At 42.1% G+C, this 23484-nt stretch overlaps 2 protein-coding genes across 2 annotated transcripts in view; one reads left to right on the forward strand and one right to left on the reverse strand.

Annotated features, from left to right (window-relative positions):
• LOC103651651 (uncharacterized) overlaps positions 1-18496 on the forward strand; it is a 31106-nt gene extending 12610 nt beyond the window's left edge. The window contains exons 4-5 of the mRNA XM_008677336.3: positions 17982-18048; positions 18165-18496. Of these exons, the coding sequence (XP_008675558.1) occupies positions 17982-17998 (17 nt within the window). The 3' untranslated portion in view covers positions 17999-18048; positions 18165-18496. The remainder of the gene's footprint in view (positions 1-17981; positions 18049-18164) is intronic.
• A 711-nt stretch (positions 18497-19207) lies between these two features.
• Positions 19208-22285, reverse strand: LOC100192349 (asparagine synthetase 2). Its single transcript, NM_001137541.2, has 8 exons — positions 21857-22285; positions 21543-21702; positions 20785-21461; positions 20579-20713; positions 20383-20463; positions 20200-20286; positions 20003-20110; positions 19208-19780 (listed from the first exon to the last, which is right to left on the reverse strand). Exons 1-8 carry the CDS (start codon positions 22181-22183, stop codon positions 19535-19537), a joined length of 1821 nt encoding a protein of 606 aa, NP_001131013.1. The 5' UTR covers positions 22184-22285; the 3' UTR covers positions 19208-19534.
• Positions 22286-23484: the final 1199 nt, after the last annotated feature.

Raw genomic sequence — 23484 nt, forward strand, 5'->3', positions numbered from 1 at the left:
GAAGAGTACCACAAACCAAACTCAGGAGTGAAGCGCAGGTACCGCATAATCTGTTTCACAATGTGTCTGTGAGAAGTGCGTGGGGAAGCCTAGAAATGAGCGCATATACACACTGCAAAGTGTATGTCTGGCCTCGTCGTAGTCAAGTACAGGACGAAGCCGATCATGCTCCAATACTCCTTCTGGTCCACGGGTTCGCCACCCTCATCAGCTCAAGCGCCGTCATGGTGGACATGGGCGTCGTAAGAGGCTTGGCCTCGCCCTCGTCGAACTTCTTTAGGACATCCTTTGTATACTTGCATTGATGTACAAATGCCCCATCTTGGGTCAGCTTGATTTACAGCCTAAGAAAAAAAGTTCAGCTCGCCCATCATGCTCATCTCAAACTCACTACTCATAGTATATGAAAATTTGGAAACAAGAGCATGAGAAGAGCCACAAAAGGTAATATCATCCATGTATATCTGGAGTAAAAAGGTATCATTATCATGCTTGAGGAGAAAGAGAGTTTTGTCCAGAGAACCCATTTTAAAACCCTTTGAAAGCAAAAAAAATTTCGGACACTCAACGAGGCTCTAGGGGCTTGTTTCAAACCATACAAAGATTTTTGGAGTTTAAAACATGGTTTGGAAACTTGGAAGTCCCAAAACTAGGGGGTTGCCTCACATAGACCTCTTCCTCTATATACCCATTCAAAAAGGCACTTTTGAGATCTATTTGAAAAGGCTTAAAACCCTTTGAAACTGCAAAGGCTAAAAGGATCCTAATGGCCTGTAAATGGGCAAAAGGGGCAAAGGTCTCCTCATAATCAATACCCTCTTTTTGGCAAAACCCTTGGGCAACCAACGTTGCCTTGTTTCTCAGTACCAACCCATCCTCACTTTTGTTTTTAAAAAGCCATTTTGTACCTATGAGATGGTAGTTTGAAGGAGGTGGCACTAAAACCCAAACCCAAACCTGATTTCTCTATAAAAATCAAGCTCATCATGCATAGCATTGACCTAGTTAGGATCAGACAAAGCGTGTCCAACATCTCAAGGCTCAAAAGAAGCAACAAAAGTTGAGTGAGCAAAGTGGGACATCTGATGATACCTGGAGCGAGTGACTCGCTCATCAATCTCACCAACCATTTGTTGAGGAGGGTGATCCGCTAGATATGTCGTGGTGCCATCCTCGAAGACGTGGCCTCCCCTCAATAGTAGCTTGACCACCTCTAGGCGCAAAAGACACTGTCTCAAGCGGTACCCAAGTGATGGAAGAAGTGGGGTCGGGTCCGTCAGCCGAAGTAGTGGAAGCAGGCTCAACTAGGGCAGCTGGTGGAGTCGACTCGGGATCACCCCAGTCGGCATCGTCATGATCCTCCTCTACAAAGATGGTATGTCCCATCTGATCTAAACCTGCAGGCTCAAATAAAGGGGATGGACAAGGCGAAGTCTCATCGAAAGTTCCTCACAGGTCTCCATGATGCGGTTACTCTCAAGGTGGAAAACACGATAAGGACGAGAGTGTAATGCGTAACCAAGAAAAACACCATCAGAAGATCGTGACTCAAATATGTCCAAATTTCTGTGTTTCAATACAAACCACCTGCAGCCAAACACCCTAAAATGGCAAACCTCGGGTGGTCGTCCAAACCGCAACTCATATGAAGTTTTGTTCAAGAAAGCTCGAAGAAAGATGTGGTTCGACACATGACAGGCAGTGTTGATCGATGCGTCCCAAAAACGCCTAGGAGTCCTATGCTCATCGAGCATCGTCCTGGCCATCTCAACACGGGTCCAATTCTTGCGCTCAATAATGCCATTCTGTTGAGGCACATACGGAGAAGAAAACTAATACTCAAGTCCCAAAGAAGTACAAAAGGTCTCAAAATGAGTATTTTTTTTAATTCTATGCCATTGTCCCAGGGTATAGCGCTCATGGCATTCTTGGGAAACTCATTTTGCAACCGAAGAATCAAATCTCGAGCATGAGCAAAAGCCTCATCCTTTGCCTTCATGAAGAACACCCAAGAATAGCGAGAAAAGTTGCCAACGACCACAAGCACATACCATCCCCCTCGAAAGAGCAAACCCGAGATGGACCAACAGTGTCCATATGAAGCAATTCGCCGGGTTGCGAGGTCATCACCTTGGTGACCGGAGAATGGGAAGCAGCAACCATCTTGTCGTGATGACAAGGGTGACAGACAAGATCATTCTCAAATTTTAACTTGGGCAATCCTTGGATGAGGCCAAGTGAGCTCACTCTACACAAAAGATCAAAGCTCAAGTGACCTAGCCTCTTATGTCATTTCCAAATCAAAGAAGAAGATCCTATCAAGAGACATCGAGAAGGGCTAGAAGAGTGTGTAAAATCAGTTTGAAAAACTCAACCAAAAGTAAGGGGAAATCCGACAAACAAGATCATCATGAGTGTCCAAAACTCGAGAAAGGCCCTTTTTAAAACGCACTTCATAGTCGTCCTCAAGGAGTTGCGAAATAGAAAGTAGATTGAAATGCAAATTCGAAACCAAAGCAGCATCCTTGAGGACAAAACTCTCGTTCACTCGAATGGAGCCACGAGAGACAACCTTAGCTCTTGACTAATCCTCGAATGTGATGTATTCCTTACCAATCACGGGGTCAAGGCTAGAGAACCATTTGTTGCTTCCGATCATGTGGCACGAACAGCCAAAATCCATGAGCCATATGTTCTCCAGGCCCCTGTACAACATCAATAGAAAGGCATGGGATGAGCAAATGTCATAGTATTGGGGTTAATATACTGGGAATAATACCAGTGTTGTAGCATTTGCCCCTGAAAAGTGTTGGGGAAAACATCAAACATCCCCGGTCCCAAAGGCAAGCGATCACCACAAGAAGGAAATTGCGGTCCGCTGGGGAAGTAAGAACTAAAGCCACTACCACGGGGGCCTTGGCCATATGGCACATGACCAGCACCACGCGGGCATGACCACCACGTGATCTCACTGCCTGAGGCCTAGCAGCAAGAAGCAAAGCACCTCTAGGCCTCGTAGGACGTCTTTGAATAGGAAGACCATGAACACCATGAGAAAGGCGGTTCATGTCCTTTCTACTCGGCTTAGAAACCCACCGATCATCTGTCTTCTTACTAAAGCAAAAGGCAGCCAGATACCCATCCCTCTCACAATAGTCATAATGGAACCTCACCTCTCACTTGGGTGGAATCTGTTTGCTGGAGTGGGAGTTTTTGGTTGGTTGTGGTGCTCTAAGAAGGGGATCACTAGAGATGTCAGGAAGGGTGTCAAGGGTGTTCCTGAGGTGGTTAGGATTTGGAACTCACACTTGTTTCTGAGAAGGGGCTCTCATAGGCTCCTCAATCACACCATCTCTCACAGGGGTGATAGACTTAGGTGGGGTGATTTTGATAATCTTGGGAGTGGTGGAAGTTTTCTCTGAGGGTTTCAATCCACTCCACTCACCAACCTTGCCAAGCTGAGTGTCACTCCTAGACCTAAAAGAAAAGCCTATTCCTGGTACGCCAGTTTCCCTCTTGAATTGACTGGCCACCATGCCCAACTGGGGCTCACTGCACGACACCTAGCTCAAGGCCGATCAAAGGTATGTGTTTTCTTCCTCAATTTTGGTCTTGTCGTGTTTGCCGGACTCGAGAGCAAACTACAGACCCTCATAGAGTGCACACTACGCAGGTGTAGGGCACTTACTAAGCTAGCCTTCTCAAGCAAATCTATCCTATCATTTCTCTCCGCTAGCTCAGTTTGCAAGGCATGACAAGTGGTACATGCACCTAACAAGCTAGATATAGATCTCAACTCGTCGCACTCATCTAGCAAGGTGGCATACTTGGTCTGCAAAGTTGTGATGTTCGACATGTGTAGAGCGCAGTCATCACATTATGTCTCATCAGACACCACAACTAGAGCTCTAGCATACTTAAGCTTCTTAAGTGTGCTCTCATACTTGGATCTAAACTCTCTCCTCTCATGAGCAGACTGCCAAAGCAACTTGTCCTAACTAGCCGTCGTCAGCTCCTCTACCTCAACGGTGGGAGCATCGGTGGAAGGTAGTACCTCAGATGTGGATCATACTGCACGAAGACTAGAGGGCACCAATAATGTTGTATTCACGAGGGCGTTACAATTTTTGGATAAGTCCAAAGCATCCAGACTCAAGTACAAAAGTCGTGAGTACATAATAATCGAAGGCAACCTTTACAAGAAAGTCAATAGCTAGCCCCTCTTAAATGCAAAACTCGTGTCGAAGGTAGGGACCTCCTCCTTGACGTCCATAGGGGATTCTATGGCTACCACATAGGCCCTAGGGCTTTCGCATAAAAAATTATACGTTAAGAGTTCTTCTAGCCAGGAATCGTCATGGATGCACTTCATGTGGTGCGTTCATGTGAAGCATGAAAAATATTCTCTCCAAGAAGTGGGGCACTATCCTAACAAATAAAATTAATTGCCCACACATGGCTCCTATAGTGGTGAGACATAGACATCATTGGCCCTTTGTCAATGATGCAAGCCAACCTCAAACATGCCTTAGTCACCATCGAGTATTTCACAGTGGACTAAGGCAAAGACAGTATCCACTATCATATTGAGGATGACACAGAAGTTTTTCTGGTAAAACATAGTATGTTGTTTCTGATTCCCCTACAAAATTGTAGTGGACAATGGCAAACAGATTGATAATCATGAATTCTGAGACTTCTCTGCATCTATCAGAACCAAAGTTAACTTCTCCTCCGTTTACCATCCCCAATCAAATAGAGTCATCAAGAGGGTCAATGGAAAAATCTTCATAGCTGTAATAAGAGACTGCTTGAAGACAAAAAGGGCAAGTGGGCCGATCAACTACTCGAAGTATTATGGGGGATAAACACAACAGAATCACGGACAATGGGTTTCACACCCTTCAAACTCATTTACGAAGCCAAAGCAATGACTCCGCAAGAGTTCACGCATGCCTCACCTCGAACCAGATTAGATTACACCCAAGATGTTGATGAAGCAACAACAAAATACCTCCTCAAGGCCTACCAAGTGGAAGCCCTCAACACCCTAAATAAATACCAAGTAGCAACGAAGACCTAAAGGGACAAGCAGATCATCCCCAAAGAGTTTGAGGTAGGTGACTTCAACCTCATCTGCACAGCAAGGACAGAATCTAGAGGCAAGCTCAAACTGAAGTGGAAAGGCCCCTTCATCGTCACCAAGAAGACCTCACTAAACTCCTACATGCTAGAAAGCTAGACGGGGGTCAAGCTCGAGCATAGCTAGAATGTAGACAATCTAAGAAAATTCTACTCATAGGCTGGCCCAGACTAGCAGGGTCTTTGAAGCACAGCTGCAATTTTCCATTTCCTTTCATGTAATTGGGCCCATACTCTTTTTCCCATGAAAGTGGTGAGGTTTTTAATGACGCAAAGCCTTGTAATTATAATTTTATATCCCCCCACAAATTGTCTCAATGGTTGAAAGACTCAAACTTAAGCCCAATATTCGACTATAAATCAGTCACCACAACAGCTGAAACATAAGGCCTCGCCGACTGCATGCGACAAAAAGACACCTAAGGGTGCGAAGACGCCTAAGGGCGCAACCGAATCAAAATAAGATTCAAGCGAAGACACCTAAGGGTGCGAAGACACATAAGGGCCAAGCTGAATCAAAATAAGGTTCGAGCGAAGACAACTAAATGATGCGAATATGCCTAAGGGTGCAGTCGAATCAAAATAAGATTCGAGCAAAGACACCTAAGGTGTGAAGATGTCTAAGGGCATAGCTAAATCAAAATAAGATTCGTGCAAAGACACCTAAGGGTGTGAAGATGTTTAAGGGCGTAGCCGAATCAAAGCAAGATTCGAGCGAAGACACCTAAGGGCATGAAAATGCCTATGGGCGTAGCTGGATCAACACAAAGATCCCCACAAGGGCACCTAAGGGTGTAAAATGAATCATGGCACAATTCAAAGTTGCTCAGGGGCGCAGTCAGATTATGACAAAGCTTAAGTGAAGACACATACGTGCAAAATCCAAGCAAGGACAATCAATACGAAAACACACAAGGCTACCCCCATTCAATGCAATAATAGCAAAAACACATTTGCATTGGACACTAACCATGAAGGGGTAGGGCAGTGTTTCGCTAGAACAAAATGATGATCGGCGTGCCCCACGAAGAAATGCAACACATTTTATTACAACTATGTCTTCGTTTGCAAACAAACAAAAAATATATTGAATCATCCAGATCCCCTCGGCTCTGGCTTTATAAAGAGACTGATATCTAGATAATTCTATACATGATATCAAACTCCTTTGTGCAAAAACCAATCACTCTAAAATCAACCATACTAACAAGGGTCGTCCATAACATGGCAGTCAAAGTCCCCATCGTAACAATGTCCTTCGATGTCCCCTCCTCACCACTATATACTACAGCCGAAAGGCCCTTACGAGTTCACCTCCGCATCCTCAGTTGTTTGTTTCGCACATCAAGTGACAGCGACCCCTCTCACAATAAGAGGGTTGAGCAAAACTCATCCAAGCGCGTGAACTTGGGCAAACACTTTTCAAGGTCTGAAGACTCGTCGAGCCCAAACAAATGCATATGTTCCTTGGAGTCCACAGATGAACTTTGATGGTCTAACAAACTGATGCACACCATAAAGTCCAAAGGCTCCATCTTGGCATAGATGACATCAACTTCTTCACCTTGTGCAGGCCACATAACAGGAACCTGCACAAAGCATTAATGTCAAGTTACACATAAGGGTTATTTTTACAGCAAAAACTCAAGAAAAGCCCTGATAAACTAAAACCTAAGATACCTTGCCCTCGACAAGCTGGCCATCCCCATCACAGTCAGTCACTGGGTCGTCCCCTGAACTATGGTCTCGGGAGTCGTCGATATCAAAGCGGGGGCTAGAACCTATGAAGTCCAAAAAAGGAGAGATAAAAAAAGAGAGGAACCTAGCACAAGCATATCAGCCTCAGACATCAATCCAAAACTACATACTTCATAGTCTAAGATGCCTAGCTCCTCAGTCATAGCTGGGACTTCATGTGTTGGCCCAATGCCCCCCATGATTGGAGAGCTCAGATTAACTGACGTGGCATCCCCAACGCTATATGCTGACACCTAGCAGTCTTCACGCATGTGATAGCCTTCATTGTGTCACCGCCTGCATCAGCCTTCCACTTCTTTGGCTTTAGCATGTTCACCACACCCAAACACTTCTAGCTTTATCCCCTTCGGTGCTTGCATGGATGCTCATACAACATTAGGGATGTTAAGAGAGTAAGGAAAAATATTTAAACTTCTCACCGATCAGGCTAGTTCAACATCTTCACACCCACATGCTGGAGTGTCCCTCACCACCCACTGTTTCGGTCCAACCAAAATAACTTTCCTGAATTTCAAAACCCTCCCAAACTTACCGCCAGTCACTTATTTGGCAAAGGCAGTCGCGGAAGCGCTATCACCAAGAGAAGACCTCGGAGACTCATAGGTTGTGCCTAACTCTTCAGCGAAGACCACATCCACGGCCTCAGTATTGAAGTTGTTAGTGCTAGTAGATGAAGTACCCATGGGCACTTGGATTTGGACCCGTGTCTTCTTGGCCTTCAAAGATGAGGTTTCTTTCTTCCTTTTCGTATCTCGAGCTAATGCCTCGCTACCCCCTTGACCTGCTGCAACGCCTTTTCCTTTCCATCTCCCCTTGCAACAATTGCCAAAGACATTATCATTGAAATCTCGTTCCTCCACCACAAATCGAGGGAAGGTTGTGTAATCAAATGAAGTCATCTCACTAGCTAATGACCATCCCTCACCATCATCCACCTTCATGTAGAACCAGAATTATGTCCAATTACCCCCAACGATTCTTAGCACATGGCATTAGCTCAGTCACAGTACCCTTCATTTTTTCTGTTTTGGCATAAAAGTACAAGTACCAAATTAACAGTTGCACCAACTTATTCACCATCTTCTTTCTCCCTAATGTGATGCTCGAAGAGCTTGGACTGTTTGAGCTCAAAAGTCTCCCCATCCCTGACCTCCTGAGTCCCAGTACGCCACCCACTAATGATGAAGTGGCATAATCCAAGCCCAAAGAAGATGATTTTGCCCACTAGGGCTAACTCGACTGCCGAAGGTGGCGGCGTATCAGAACTGGCCAGGTCAACCAAACAAAGAGGAATAGTGTCCATGGCATACTGAGGGCGAAGGCATCAGGCTGTCTTGTATTCTTACTCCTCACTAGTCCAATCAATGGGCGGCGGTGGTCGCTGGTAGTAATGGTGGCGGTGGAAGGCGAGAAGGAAAAAAGGCGAGCAGCTATCATAAGTGAAAAAGTAAAGAAACCCTATTCCAGAGCACAACAGTTTTATAGCCACTGTAAATTCGAAAAGCAACAATGATATAGTAACAATTACCTTTTTCATGTCCACATGCGCACAATGAAGGCCTAATGGGTCCACCACATGCAGAATGGGGCCATCTGTTAGTCTCTGATGTGGTACAGTGACTAGTGTAATTTATCATGAGGCAATATTCCATAATTACTCATTGTATAGTATATGATAGGAATGTACTAGGAAACCAGGGGTACAAATTTACTTTAAGCCCTAGCCCCCCTAGTTACCCTATAAATAACCATGTCCAGCTTGAGGACTAGACATGCTTGACATGACACCCAAGCTACCCAACTTCCCATTTTGTCGTGCACTGTTGCCTTACCTGCTCTTGAGTGTTTGGGCCCACGTGTCAGGATCAAAGTTGCCTAGATGGGGGTGAATAGGCAAGCGGAAACTTTTTCAACAAAAACTAGAAACAAACTGGGTAAAATTCAACTGGTCTGCACGAGCTCAACTAAATGATGAGATATAAAACTTAATTGACCTCGAAATTCACCTAATTATCTTCGGAAATGAGATGTTCTAGATGATCCACAGGGTTCAAATTAGTAGATCTGAGAAGGACACTTCTCAAAATCCACATACCAAAAAGATATGAACATTTCTTTCACGGAATGGTAAGAGAACGAGGAACACAAACAAACACAATGAACAAGAACACAAAAGACACAAGGTTTATCCCGAGGTTCAGTCACACCACAAAAGGTGCCCTACTTCCTCGTTGAGGCGCCCACAAAGAGTCGGGTCTCTTTCAACCCTAATCCTCCCTTCGCCGATCGCAAAGGTCAAGCCCACACACTAATCTTCGCTCAAACGAGCGAGTAATACAAACTTTCTTGTGATCTTCCACAAGATTCAGAGACTCACAAGAGACACCTAGTCGTCTAGGAGCTAGAAGCTCCAAGAGTAATGAATCCACAAAGAACTCGATGTAGTACCAAAGCTCGAATGAAGAAGAGCAAGAGGGATTTAGAGATGAAGCACAAATCCGCAGTTCTCAAACTCACTCAAAGATTTCTCTCCAAAGATTTGAAATGAGAGAGACAAGAGATGTGTGAGAGAGAGAGAGTGGGAGGTGTTTCTCAGGTTAGAAATGGAGTTCAAATCGTGCTCTCATGTTCGAAGAGAGGTAGGAGTGAGTATATATAGGTGGGGCTTCAAAACTAGCCGTTGGGCTGATTTTTCCGGGGAGAACCGGTTGAACCGCCCTAGGGGGCGGTTGAACCGCCTCTGGTCTGACTGTTAGCCTGTCTGCTAGTCTGACTGGCAGACTGCTGCACAGTCTGGTCAAGTTGACCAAAACCGGTTGAACCTCTCTGGGGAGGGCGGTTGAACATCTTTGGGCGGTTGAAACTCTCTGGGGGCGGTTGAACCCCCCCTGGTAGACCTGTCAGCCAGTCTGACTGGCAGACTGCTGTGCAGTCTGGTCAAGTTGACCAAAACCGGTTGAACCTCTCTAGGGAGGGTGGTTGAACCTCTCTGGGGAGGGTGGTTGAACCACCCCTGGCAAACCTATCAGTCTGACTGGCAGACTGTTGGACAGTCTGACCAGAGGGGTCAGAGACCGGTTGAACCGCCCCTAGGGACCAGTTCAACTGGTCTTGTCCAGAAAGTTTAGGAGAGAAAACCCCAGTTCAACTGGCTTGGAGGTAGGTTCAACTGGTGTATGGTCAAAGAGGTTCACAGTTGAAGTTGAAGTTCAACTGCAGTTAAAGAAGTTCAACTTAGCTAAAGTTCAACTCAGCTGAAAAAGCTCAACTGCATCTAAAGAAGCTCAACTGCATCTGAAGAAGCTCAACTGCATCAGTTTGTAGGTTTCCAAAATTTAGAGAATATGGATCACTAATTACACATTTTACAGTTTAAAAATCATATCCATGTTAGTGCATATGCATGTGATGAATACCAACAAAAAGGATTATTATGCACTTGGTATACGACAAAGGAAATTTTTAAACTACATCAAGAGTAGTTATTTAGAAAACGAGGATTGCAATCCATAAAATGAGATACAATTCTATCATCATGGATTGAGTTAATAAAGCATACTCAAGAGAAACTTATTCTCTAATGCACAATATATATAATGTGCTCCACCAAGTTATGTGCACCAAGTATTTGAATGACTTGCCAAATGCACTTTCAATTTAGTTAAGAGTCTCATGAGGAGTACATTACATATCTTAGTCAAGGCATGATAAATTTGCAATGAATTAACTTATGCCTAAGAATACTTAGCACCATATAGGACGTACCATTTGTTATATCAATTGAAATATCTTACTATATGAGATGGTGTCATTTAAGTATTCTTCTTTTCTTCATTTACGGAGACTTCCTTTTTTAGCTTGTTATCTCTTTTCCTTTTATTACTAGTTAAAAAACTTTGAAAAGAGATATTAGTAGTCCAAGGAAGTTTTCAATGAATGGTGATCTTTAGATATGAATTGCAAACAAATCATCATTTGTGAGGCATGAAGGCATAAATTAAATTCCTTTTAAGTTAGTGCACATGGAGGAGTGAATTAACAATATGCACCAATTTACAAATTTAAGGCAAAAGGAATTTAACCTTCATATTGACATTTCTTTCCACAGAATAGATCATTACCAATTAAAATAATGCCACTTGAAAGGAACTATTATTGATCACATACTAAATGAAACAACTAGTTCCATACCTTTGCCTTGAGCATTCCTAATCTTTCTTTTAGGTGATGATTAACCTTTAATGATTGTTATTTTACCAATTGAAAGATCACAATATCTACTTATGAATTTCCATGAAAAAGCTTAAAAGAGATTGCATTAGAAATACAAGCAATAGTTTCCTATTTAGTAACCTTTAGTATATGAATGACAAGAAGCTTACTAAAATAAAGAAACCTCATGATATGAACTAAATTACCCTTACAAGCATCATGCATAACACTAATTTAAACAAGGTGAAAATAGCATGATTATTTAATTAAGTTTACATGGCAAGTTTAATTCATAACATGGTGAGTGATTAATGTAGAAGACTTAAAACCAATTCAACCAAGAAGGAATACATCACATAGTATTGGTTTGATCTTCTTTGAATATTGAATGGCACAATCCATGTGAGAAACACATTCTCATGTCGTGAGACTACATAAACACTTAGATAGAAACATTAGTCTCACAACTCTAGTCATATAGAGAATTATTACCATCCTTTGGATATCCCTTAGTTGTAGGCCTTTTGCTTGATTCCCACAAAGGTTAATCCTTATTCCCTACACCACAAGCTCTTGCTAGAGATGAATATGAAGTTAGAGATATAACAACTCAATTTTTCTTTGGGACAATCTTAAAAGAATAGTCAATGTAATATTGATAGCTTGAGATAAGAATTGAGTTAAACCATCAAGCACTCCAAAGCTTCATATCATCTTTGGGTACATGCAAAACTTATTAAGTACATTTTGGTACCCATCTCATGATGGGTCCATCAAGGTTAGCTAATAAGGACTTAGACACCCAAATAGCCTTGGTCCTAGAATATGGTGAACTCACCGCCTTTCTAGCACAAGAGTCAAACTTGGGTCTCCTAAGCATATTTGAATGTATTGCCAAATTAGGCTTAGGAGTTTTACCCATTGGACAAACCTTGAATAGATGACCTTTTCACGGCAATTGTAGCAAATGTGGTGCCTATCCTTGCAATGCATTTGCCTTTTGCTTTCATCCTTTTTTATGGTCATCTTTCTTGATTGTGCAAGGTCTTGGTTCTTCATGTGGGGGCATGAACCAATTTCCATGTTGAAGCACATAGGTACATTGTTAGAGCAAATAGTATGAACATTAATTTTCTCACCTTGAATTTTGCTCATGCCCTTCTTGGAAAGCTTGGTATTCTTTTGAAGGGGTTTTGTGCATACTACGGTTGTCCCCTTCTCAAGCTTTTTCACCAAATTATCACAGTTACCTTGAGAAGGTTGAGCGTTGAGCATAACACTTTCCCTTCAATTGAGTCAAGCTCCTTCTTAGCCTCTCATTTTCTTTCTTGAGCTCATTATTTTCTTTTGCATAGGAAACATTACTTATTCCTGGAAATTCTAGCTCAATGGAAGATTGGCTTTCTTGAGAGCAACATTTGTTAGCACATGATAATATAGTTTTATTTGAGTACATGTGCATAAGTGAGGTTGGTATAATTTCAAATTAGTTAACATAACCTCATGAGCCATTTCTAACATGATATGTGATTCCATAAATTTATTATGAGAGCATACAAGCATATCATGTTTTTCTTGCAAAGCTAGATTTTTAATATTTAACTTTTCTATCGTGTTCTTGAGCATAACATTTTTATTTTCTAATTGAGCAATATATGATGAATGATTAACAACTCTAATTTGCTTAATTGAAATGTCTTCATACCTTTGGACCAAATCATCATGAGAGCACATTAGCTTCTCATGCTCTTTGGTCAACTTCTCTAAGTCTTCGATTTTTCTGATGAGTAAGTCTTCTTGCTTATGAAGCATTTCCTTTTGTTCTTCCGCTCTTTTCATGAGTTTGAGCAAGCTCATCCGGTTCTTCTTGCTTAGTTGAGCGAAGAATTTTTGAAGATCATTCTCATCTTCACTATCACTTTCATGTTCATCCTCATCCTCACTTTTACTTCCACTATCACTCCCATTAACGACAAGGCACATATGAGAAGTGGATTTGAAAGACGAACCTTGTCAAGAGATGGATTCGTCGTTTGGTCTCCATTGATCATTTTCTTCTTCTTCAATCTTGTTCTTCGCCTCATCTTCCTTCATTTTGAGGAACATTCTTTCGGCGATTCTCATGGCAAGATCTATTGCCCTAGGATCAACATCTGCACCAAAAGATGAAGTCGAGGCAACCTCAACTTTTTCAAGCTTAGAAGCACTTTTGTTGCTTAGTCTCCCTGACATGATCTTTTACTCACTCGATTAAGCGTTAGAACGAGGATTAGGCTTTGATACCAATTGAAAGTTGCCTAGAGGGGGTGAATAGGCAAGCGAAAACTTTTTTAATAAAAACTAGAAACAAACTGGTAAAACTGGTTCAACCAGTGTCAAAACCGGTTCAACTGATTTGCATGAGCTCAACTAAATGATGAGATATAAAACTGAATTGATCTTGAAATTCACCCAGTTATCTTTGGAAATGAGATGTTCTAGATGATCCATAGGGTTCAAATTAGTAGATTTGAGAAGGGCACTTCTCAAAATCCACACACCAAAAAGATATGAACAATTCTTTCACGGAATGGTGAGAGAACGAAAAACACGAACAAACACAACTAACAAGAACCAAGAGACACAAGATTTACCCTGAGGTTCAGTCACACCATAAAAGGTGCCCTACTTCCTTGTTGAGGCGCCCACAAAGAGTCGGGTCTCTTTCAACCCTAATTCTCCCTTCGTCGACCACAAAGGTCAATCCCACACACTAATCTTTGCTCAAACGAGAAGGTAATACAAACTTTCTTGTGGTCTTCCACAAGATTCGAAGACTCACAAGAGACACCTAGTCGTCTAGGAGCTAGAAGCTCCAAGAGTAATGAATCCACAAAGAACTCAATGTAGTACCAAAGCTCGAATGAAGAAGAGCAAGAGGGATTTAGAGATGAAGCACAAATCTGCAGTTCTCAAACTCACTCAAAGATTTATCTCCAAAGATTTGAAATAGGAGAGACAAGAGATGTGTGAGAGAGAGTGGGAGGTGTTTCTCATGTTAGAAATGGAGTTCAAATCGTGCTCTCATTTGGGGAGAGAGGTAGGAGTGAGTATATATAGGTGGGGCTTCAAAACTAGCCATTGGGCTAATTTTTCTGAGGAGAACCAGTTGAACCACCCTAGGTGGCGGTTGAACTGCCATTGGTCTGACTGTCAGCTTGTCTGCCAGTCTGACTGGCAGACTGCTGCACAGTCTGGTCAAGTTGACCAAAACCGATTGAACCTCTCTAGGGAGGACGGTTGAACCTCTTTGGGGGACGGTTAAACTGCCCCTGGCAAACCTGTCAGCCTGACTGCTAGTCTGACTGGCAGATTGCTGTGCAGTTTGGTCAAGTTGACCAAAACCGGTTGAACCTCTCTAGGGAGGGCGGTTGAACCTCTTTGGGGGCGGTTAAACCTCTCTGGTGGTGGTTGCACCGCCCCTGGAAGACCTGTTAGTCTGACTAGCAAACTGCTGGACAGTTTGACCAGAGGGGTCAGAGACTGGTTGAATCGCCCCTGGGACCAGTTTAACTGGTCTTGACCATAAAGTTTAGGAGAGAAACCCCAGTTCAACTGGCCTGGAGGCAGGTTCAACTAGTGTATGGTCAAAGAGGTTCACAGGTGAAGTTGAAGTTCAACTGCAGTTAAAGAAGTTCAACTCAGCTGAAGTTCAACTCAGCTAAAAAAGCTCAACTGCAGCTGAAGAAGCTCAACTCAGCTGAAGTTCAACTCTGCTGAACAAGCTCAACTATAGCTGAAGAAGCTCAACTCAGCTGAAGTTCAACTCTGCTAAAAAATCTCAACTGCTTTTCAACAGGAACACTCTCAGTTTCTCAATCCTAACAACAGTCAACAGTCATACATAGAGTGCCCAAGGGATTTTGGTTTTTTGAAATAGCTTTTGAATATAGAGGCTTGAGCTTTGGCAAACACCAACCTTCTTTTTGGATCCCCCTTGATAGTACGACGATTTATTTTGAAGCAAACACAAATCAAACCCTATGATTTGTACCATTTCACCATATAGGAGTTCAAATCATGGCTTCAAGTCACCTTACTGATGCATCAACATATTATAACTCTTCATACCTGATTAGTTCATCGACTTAGTGCAAGTACTCTCTTCTTCACCTTAGATATGGTACTTCGGTCCACAAGCCGTCCCTTGGCCTTCACCTTCGCTTAGTTTCTCGAAGCCCTTTCCTTGCTATCTTCACCCTATCAAGCCATTCTTGAGTCACATCATATTGAGCATTCATTGAGAGAATCATTTCTTCAATATTGTGAACCTTGCTTGAATGTCTTCTTGATATAACTGTTAAGATCAATCAAGCTCTAGTTTGATTCTAATAGAAGCATATATGGATTGATAGTAATATGGTCAAGCCAATTCACGATTCCTCATATCTTATTCACTTTGTCTTGACCAATCCTCTTAATCACTTCATCCTCTATTCTGATCATATGTATGTAGTGATTTCTCAGGTCTTGTCCATATATTCAAACCAATATAGAGATCATATTATATTCATTTGCATTGTCTCACTGGTTATTTAACCTTGTGTTGAATCTTTGTTCATTGATCAGTATACACTATTCAAGTAAGTTCATCATACTGAATTTCCTGTTCAACATTTAGCAAACTTGTTAGACCTTTAAATGTGTTGTTATCCAAATCACAAAAACTCACAAAAGGGATGAATGCACTTTCACAGGACCCAATAAAGTTAGTATAGAATAAGTAGAAGCACAATGTTTGTAATTATTGCTAATAGATGGAAGTGCAGAGTTGAACTTAGCAACAATATGATATGAATTGTATGGCAAGTATAAATTTGGGGATAAAAGGTGAAAAACAAATCACAAAGGCAAAAGCACAAAGACACGATAATTGTTTACCAGAGTTTGATTTCCAATCATACATCTCCGTTGAGGAGTCCCGATGGGATCAAGTCTCTCTCGACTCTTTCCTCACTCAAGTGATCACCAAGATTAAACTAAAGTTCCCTTCCACATTGATCAATTGTGAGACTGAGTTTCTTCAAGTCTTTCCACAACTTCGAGGCTCTTGCCTATTTTACAATCTCAATGGAAGCTTAGCTCCAAGGCTCAGTGATCACAACACACTCTACAATGCAGCTCAACACGCAAGTGCAGTCCTGGCAAACACTCAAAGGATTACTATCGCTACGTAAGATTTGTGGCACTTGAATCACTTGGGTGCTTGGAGGTGCTTCTCTAACTTACATGACTTGTATCTCAGCTCTTAGATATCATACCAACTGGTTGGGGTCATATTTGTTGGCCCCAAGTGCCCTCCTATCCATTAGAAGTACACTATAAAATCTGCTCTGATATCGGGTGCACCGAACCTCTCAATGTAGCCAGGTTTGATGCAATGAACCTCTATCTATTGCATGTCTCGTTAGTGACTGTTTTGAAAAGATGTTAGTTGTCACCATGCACTGAACCCATCTAGTGCACATCGGGCCTCGCACTATTCACTACCACATCTACAGGCTGTTGAAATTTCCCTTCTGACTGTTGGATACACTGTAAGTCCAGTGGCGCATCAAACCAGTTCGGTGTGCCCCTGCTACCAATGTCCATTTACATCTTCTCTACATGCTAAGTCTGGTAGGTGGTCCAGTGTGCCAAGCTGTCGAAGTCCATTTACATCTTCCCTATGTGCCGAGTTTGGTGGGTGGTCGGATGGAACACTAGACCTGGTCTGTTGTGCCAAGCTACTTGAGCCCAAAAACATGTTCTCTGAGTGGCGAGTTTGGTGCACTCAGAGCAACCAAACTAGATCCATTTTGGGCACATTTTTCTTGGCTTTAATTGGCTAGTGCCTTTGGAACTTCTATGAATTAGACAAATGTTTATAAAGTCAATCCAACTACTCTAAGTCATAGGTATTGACCTTTTTTTAATCCTCTAAGCCTTCAACTCTTTTCTCTAACTTTGCTTCAAATGCCCCCTAAAACTCCAAATCCTAAATCTGGTCTCTCTTACTGTTCCAATAGGATCCAAAATGTTTCTATGACCTTTTAGTTCTTATCCAATTTTTTTAAATGGCCCAAAGTCCATTTCCTTCTCAATTTGACCTTTTCCTCTAAGTCTTAGTTGTTTGTCTGCATTTGAATTTCTAAACCTAATCTATAAATTCTGCAATCAAACACTTAGTCCATGAGGTTGTGATGGTCATCAAACACCAAAACCAATATAGAAATGTCTCAAAGCTCATTTCTTTTTTAATAATAAATTATAGAATAAAGAGGAATCTACCTTCATATATATGTTCCCTAATTTGATATGGAAAATAATCAACACATTATTTAGTAATGTTGTGGCGTTTATGTAGTGTATTTACGAAATTAATTGTATCCGAGCAAGTCTATTTAGTCTATGCTTTTGTATTAGTATATGTTATATACATAACGAAGCACACTCATATGCACTCCTCACAATCCATCTTTCATGTGAAACTCATTCTTATACACTTAAATGACTACATAATAAACCCATAATTTGTCACTGAGTTTTCTAAGCCTTGAAATAGAATTCTAATTCACTACATTACAAATCTAGAAGTTTTTGTTGATTTGTCTAGTTGTTCATTGACTTTGTCTTGATAGTTTTTACTTCCTAATGAGAGAAATGTATATAATGTTAATGATTATTTGCATTCGAATAGTGTCCTATCCAACTATAAGCTTTGTACCTTTAGCATGATGGTATAATACTAAGAGTCATTGAGAGTGGGTTAACAAACATATATATTAATATGAAGTATGCAACCTCAATACTACATATATTAAGGATTTATCTTACTATTTTTACTGCAGGGAATAATGCTTTTTAGAGGTAAAGGTGTCATTAAAATATTGGATGGTCAAATTCAAACTCAAAAAGGTAATTCTATTAGTTCACCATTTGCATTAGAGTGCTCTAGTGTTGAAGCCGTTATCCACTAAATAATACATATTCTTTATATGATAAAGATATTTTCTTTTACATGAATATTCCAGGACTAGATGTTCTCAACCAGTACTAGAAGACAATGGTGACACTACTATTCAAATACAAACCATAAGGAGGAGGAAGATCTCAGACATCATAACATTAATTTAAAGGGGAAAATTAAGCCAATGATTATGTAGGAAATATATTGTTACTTTATTATTACTGATGAATTATGTTGATTCAGTTACCATCAGATTGTTTCATCCTTTCTATTCGTTAAAGTCGTCATTAAACTAAAATAGATATTTTAATTCTTGTGGTTGCTGGCAAGATAATGAAATAATATGCTTTATTAAAAAAATAGGCCTACTATAAGAACATGAATCATTTTATTCTCTTTTTTGATTTACCATATATTTCTATATTGATTGTCTTGTTCTTTTTGTAGGATTTTATTGGTTCATTATAATGGTTTTTGCTTTTTTAGTTGTTTCTTAGTTTCCTGTAGCGGTTTAGACAATCAATGATATATAATGGAATTGACATCATTAATTACATTAAAACAACAAAAAAGAAATTGTGATAACTTCTTATATAATAATAGAAAGTGCAAAAAAACTCATCATAAAATAGTTTTGTTCTAAAAGTATTTTCTTTGCCAAAATATTTATATAAACTTTTGAAAGATAACCCAACGGATAAAGCATATGGAAGATAAATTCATGGATCAATAAAAACACATCTATAAATTAATAAGACTACCTATAGCATTGCCTCCTAGACTATATATAAGAGGGGGATAGAGAGCCACTTATCATCTTAGACTTTAGCTCTGTTTGTTTTGTCTTTGGCCGGATTCTGGATCTCATAATCAATTTTTTCTGGCAATCTAATGTTTATTTTTAGTATGTTTACTTGAGAATTGCTTCTAGTATGTTTATTTGAGAATCGCTTCTCTTAAAATCATCCAAACAAACGTAAATGTAGAATCCACTGATTCATCGCGACGGGAGAAATATGTCGCTTCCTAAACCTTGAATCGTGCATACCCTTTCATCTTCCTCCACCGCAAACCCTACGATATTTAGATTCCCGTGACGGTTAGATTATCAGGAATCCAAATTCATAGAAAAGCTCTTTAGAAAAAAAAACTATTACAAACATGACCATAGAGGATAGGGAGCCCTTTATGAGCACTTCAACCTATAGAAACACCCGATATCGAATACTTGTAATCCCTTACTCACGGCCAACCTAAGCATACCACACACAAGCAATACAATACTCCGTATACATTAAACGTAGGTACCCCATACCACTTGATTATTAATTTGTTGCAGACAGTGATGATGATAAGGCTAGACAGCCGGTGGACACAGATACATAGCATGCATGCATTGAAACAAAAGTAGGAAGCTTATATATGCGTCGTCGTCTATCCCTCGATGGCAACGCCAGGCGGTGCCACCCTAATCGTCCTTGGCTTCTTGCCGCTTCCTGCTGCAATGGCCGCCGGGACATGCTCGGGATCATGTTGGTGTTCGTAGGCGGCGAGATGGACGCCCAGTGCCGCCCTTCCCGAGGGGTCCAGATTTCCTGACCATTGTGCGTCCCACTCGATGGCCTTGGCTGTGCTGCACGCCACACTTGGCCCACCAGGTACCGTCAGGATAGCAGATTTCTGCATGGTCAATGATTTAGTAATTACATGTTAGTTGATAATGTCTGCTGGCCAAACAATGCCCCTCCATCCTAAATTAGTATAGGTTTTAAATCTTGGTTTTTATGTCTATTTTAAAATCTATATTCAAATGAATGAACATATAGTATGAATCCATTAAAAACCTAAACAAATTTAAATTTGGAACAGAGCGAGGGATAGTAATTAGTTAGCTCGACCCACCTGTGGGAAGAACCTCTCGAAGACCATCCTGTAGTAGTAGGCCTCCTTGGTGGTCGGAGTGTTGTGTGGGAAGATGAACTTTGCATTTGACAGCATCTTGTCAGTCACCTGTATTCAAATAGTGTATGTATATGGATCATGATCCATGGAGAGAGAAAAAAACAGAGTTGTCCTTAAATTGATATGGCAACATTTACATTTGATGTTGCATGAGCCTTCAGGCCATCGATCCAGCTGTACCCAACGCCGTCACTGAACTGCTCCTTCTGTCTGTAGAGGATATGCTGCAAGGCAAAATCTTTTCAGATGTCTGTCTGAACGTCCAAATTTTGGCTAGGAAAGATTCAGTAGAAGCATCTGAAACGCAGGTTGGCTACCACCTTGGGCAGGAATGGCTGCTCCTCGTCGTCGAATGCCTTCCTCAGCACCCACTTCTCAATCCTTCCAAGATCAGGCTGGACCTGCAAACTCATCTGGTCACATATACATACATACTGCTTTGATTTGCTTTGTTTGATTGAAAAAAAAGCAATGAGCTCTCTTTCCGTTCTCAGCTAGGGTAGTGTCAGTAAGTACCATCTTCCACTCAGGATCGATGCTCATGGCCGCATTGATGAACTCCTTGTCCAGGAACGGGACGCGAGCCTCCAGGCCCCAAGCTGATGTCGCCTTGTTGGCTCTCAGGCAGTCGTACTGATGCAGAGCCTTAACCTGCAGAGCAAGAATCGATCATCCATCCATCCACCAATGCCAGTCAGTCAGTGAAAGAAACTGACACAGACCTTCCTACACGTCTCTCGGTGCAACTCCTCCTTGTTGGGCGCCTTGTGGAAGTAGAGGTAGCCTCCGAAGAGCTCGTCGGAGCCCTCGCCGGAGATGACCATCTTGACCCCGAGCGACTTGATCTTGCGCGACATGAGGAACATGGGCGTGCTCGCCCTGATCGTGGTGACGTCGTACGTCTCCGTGTGGTAGATCACGTCCTCGATGGCGTCGATGCCGTCCTGAACAGTGAAGTGGAACTCATGGTGCAGGGTGCCCAGGTACTCCGCCACCTCCCTGGCCGCCTTGAGGTCAGGGGACCCCTCCAGGCCCACGCAGAAGGAGTGGAGCTTGGTGCCCCAGCGCCTGGCGGCCTCTGTCCGGGCGAGGTGGCGCACGGCGACGGTCGCCACCAGCGACGAGTCCAGCCCGCCGGAGAGCAGGACGCCGAACGGGACGTCTGTCATCAGCCGCTTCACCACGGCCTTCTCGAACGCCTTCCTTAGCGCCAGCGGGTCGTAGGGGACGGAGGGGGTGACGACGGCCTCCTCGTCGTCGTCGTCGTCGTACCAAGGAGGGTTGTACCACCTGCTGAATCCGCCGGTGTTGCTGGAGTAGAGATGCCCCGGAGGGAAGATCTCGAAGTGCTCACACTCGTCGTGCAGGGCCTTCATCTCCGACGAAATCCACACCGACCCTGCCCAGCACCCAGATTGTTATGATATTGTTCAGCTTCTATTCCATTCATCAGAGAGAGAGAGAGGGAGACGGTTGTTACCATCGACTCCCCATCCGATGTAGAGGGGCGTCACACCGATGGCGTCGCGAGCAGCCATGAAGAAGCTGCTGCCCGCGCGGTCGCCATGGCGAGTGTCCAGCAGCACGAAGGAGAAGACGCCGTCCAGCATGTCCACGAACTCTTCTCCATGCTCCTCGTACTACACATGCATCGCAATTCGCACCCGGGGGGAAAAAAGTTGACGATGCTGAGCAGAGGAATGAATCGAAACAGTGGTAAACTAGTAGGTGCTGTGCTGGTGAGTGGTGACCGATCGACAGACATGACATCAAATGACCCAGCACATGACATACCAGGTGCGCGATGACCTCGCAGTCGCTGCCGGTCCTGAAGCTGTGGCCTGCGCCGGCGAGGCGGCTCCTGAGGTCCAGGTGGTTGTAGATCTCGCCGTTGACGGCGACGACCACCGACTGGTCCTCGTTGTAGAGGGGCTGGTCGCCAGAGGCCGGGTCGATGATGGCGAGGCGCTGGTGAGAGAGGTAGCAGTCGCCCACCTGCCGGAGGCCGCTCCAGTCGGGGCCCCGGTGCTTCAGCCGCCGCGACAGCTCCAGCACCCGGGACCTCTTGCTGCTGCCCTTGGCCTCGTCGGCGCACCCGAGCACAGCAAGTATGCCGCACATACTCACTCGTTCACTGTAAAGCTTCTTGCTCTGCTCTGCTCTGCTCTGCAGCCTCCGTTCGTTTTATAGAGCGAGCAGCAGACGGTGCTCCTTGTCTCCTACTGCCCTACATATCATCAGGATTCAGGTACGTTACGTAGTGCCTTTTAACACCACTGCTGGAGTACAGTACGTCAGTCGTCAGTACCTTCTCGATACCCTATCCTTCCCAAATAATTATACATTTTGTTTTTAGAAGATAAAATATTTTTAGCTTTTAACATATATAAATAATAATCATAAAAGTTGTACTCTTTATATTAGTGTATTGATCGTGACGCATATTTTTATAATAACATTTATTTGGAGATATAAATTTGATACTGCTTTTATAGTGTTAGTTAAATTTAAAAAAATTGAGAAGCGAGATGTATAATACTACCTCTGTTCATTAAAACAAATATAATTCTCATTTTATGAAGAGTAACAATTTAAAATTTGATAAAAAAAATTTCAAGAAAACACAAGCATTTAATATATATATATATATATATATATATATATATATATATATTACAGATATATATTACAGCAAACTTAGTTAGAGATATTAATACTATTCGATCTAAGTTTCATCAAAGGTAAGTTAGTTTTACTTGTAGAAAACCTATAGCTATATTTTTTTTGTGGATGGATGAAAAGAGTAGTTATTTTAGAACAAATGTACTCTTTATACATGTTTCTAGCCATACGCACACGCACACTCTCTTTATGGGTTTGACACGTATATATTTCAGACCACGTAGCATGCATCGTTATAACCTGTAATATGATTGGCACGTGACACTCAATTATCTTGAGAGATGCATGTACATTAAAAGTCAAAGTTTTTTCTAATCTTTTATCATTATTTTGGCTACATTTTTTTGACTGTTTTAATATAGACATGGCATTATTAAATTTGTGACTAGATGAATTATCTAATGATAATAAGCTTATAATTATAAACAAATATAAAATAAGTAAACTATCAACAAATTGTAGTTTATAAAATGGACTGGACCGAGGGGTATTATAAAAAAAGATAACTAATATAAGATGGGGGAAAAAGAGAGACGGATAAATCTGGTGATGGTATAAATATTGCTCATCTTTCAATTGGATCGGACACAGATCGAGAAGATCAAGTCGAAAATGAATCAAGCCATTGGCTGGACAAAGCATTCAAAAGTGAAGAATCATTTAACCCGTGCGCATGGCGATGAGTGAACCAAGAATATAGACACAAGTTGTCAATGACTTACCAAGGTGCATGCTCATCT

Source organism: Zea mays, chromosome 3 (genome assembly GCF_902167145.1).
Source record: "Zea mays cultivar B73 chromosome 3, Zm-B73-REFERENCE-NAM-5.0, whole genome shotgun sequence".
NCBI lineage: Eukaryota > Viridiplantae > Streptophyta > Magnoliopsida > Poales > Poaceae > Zea > Zea mays.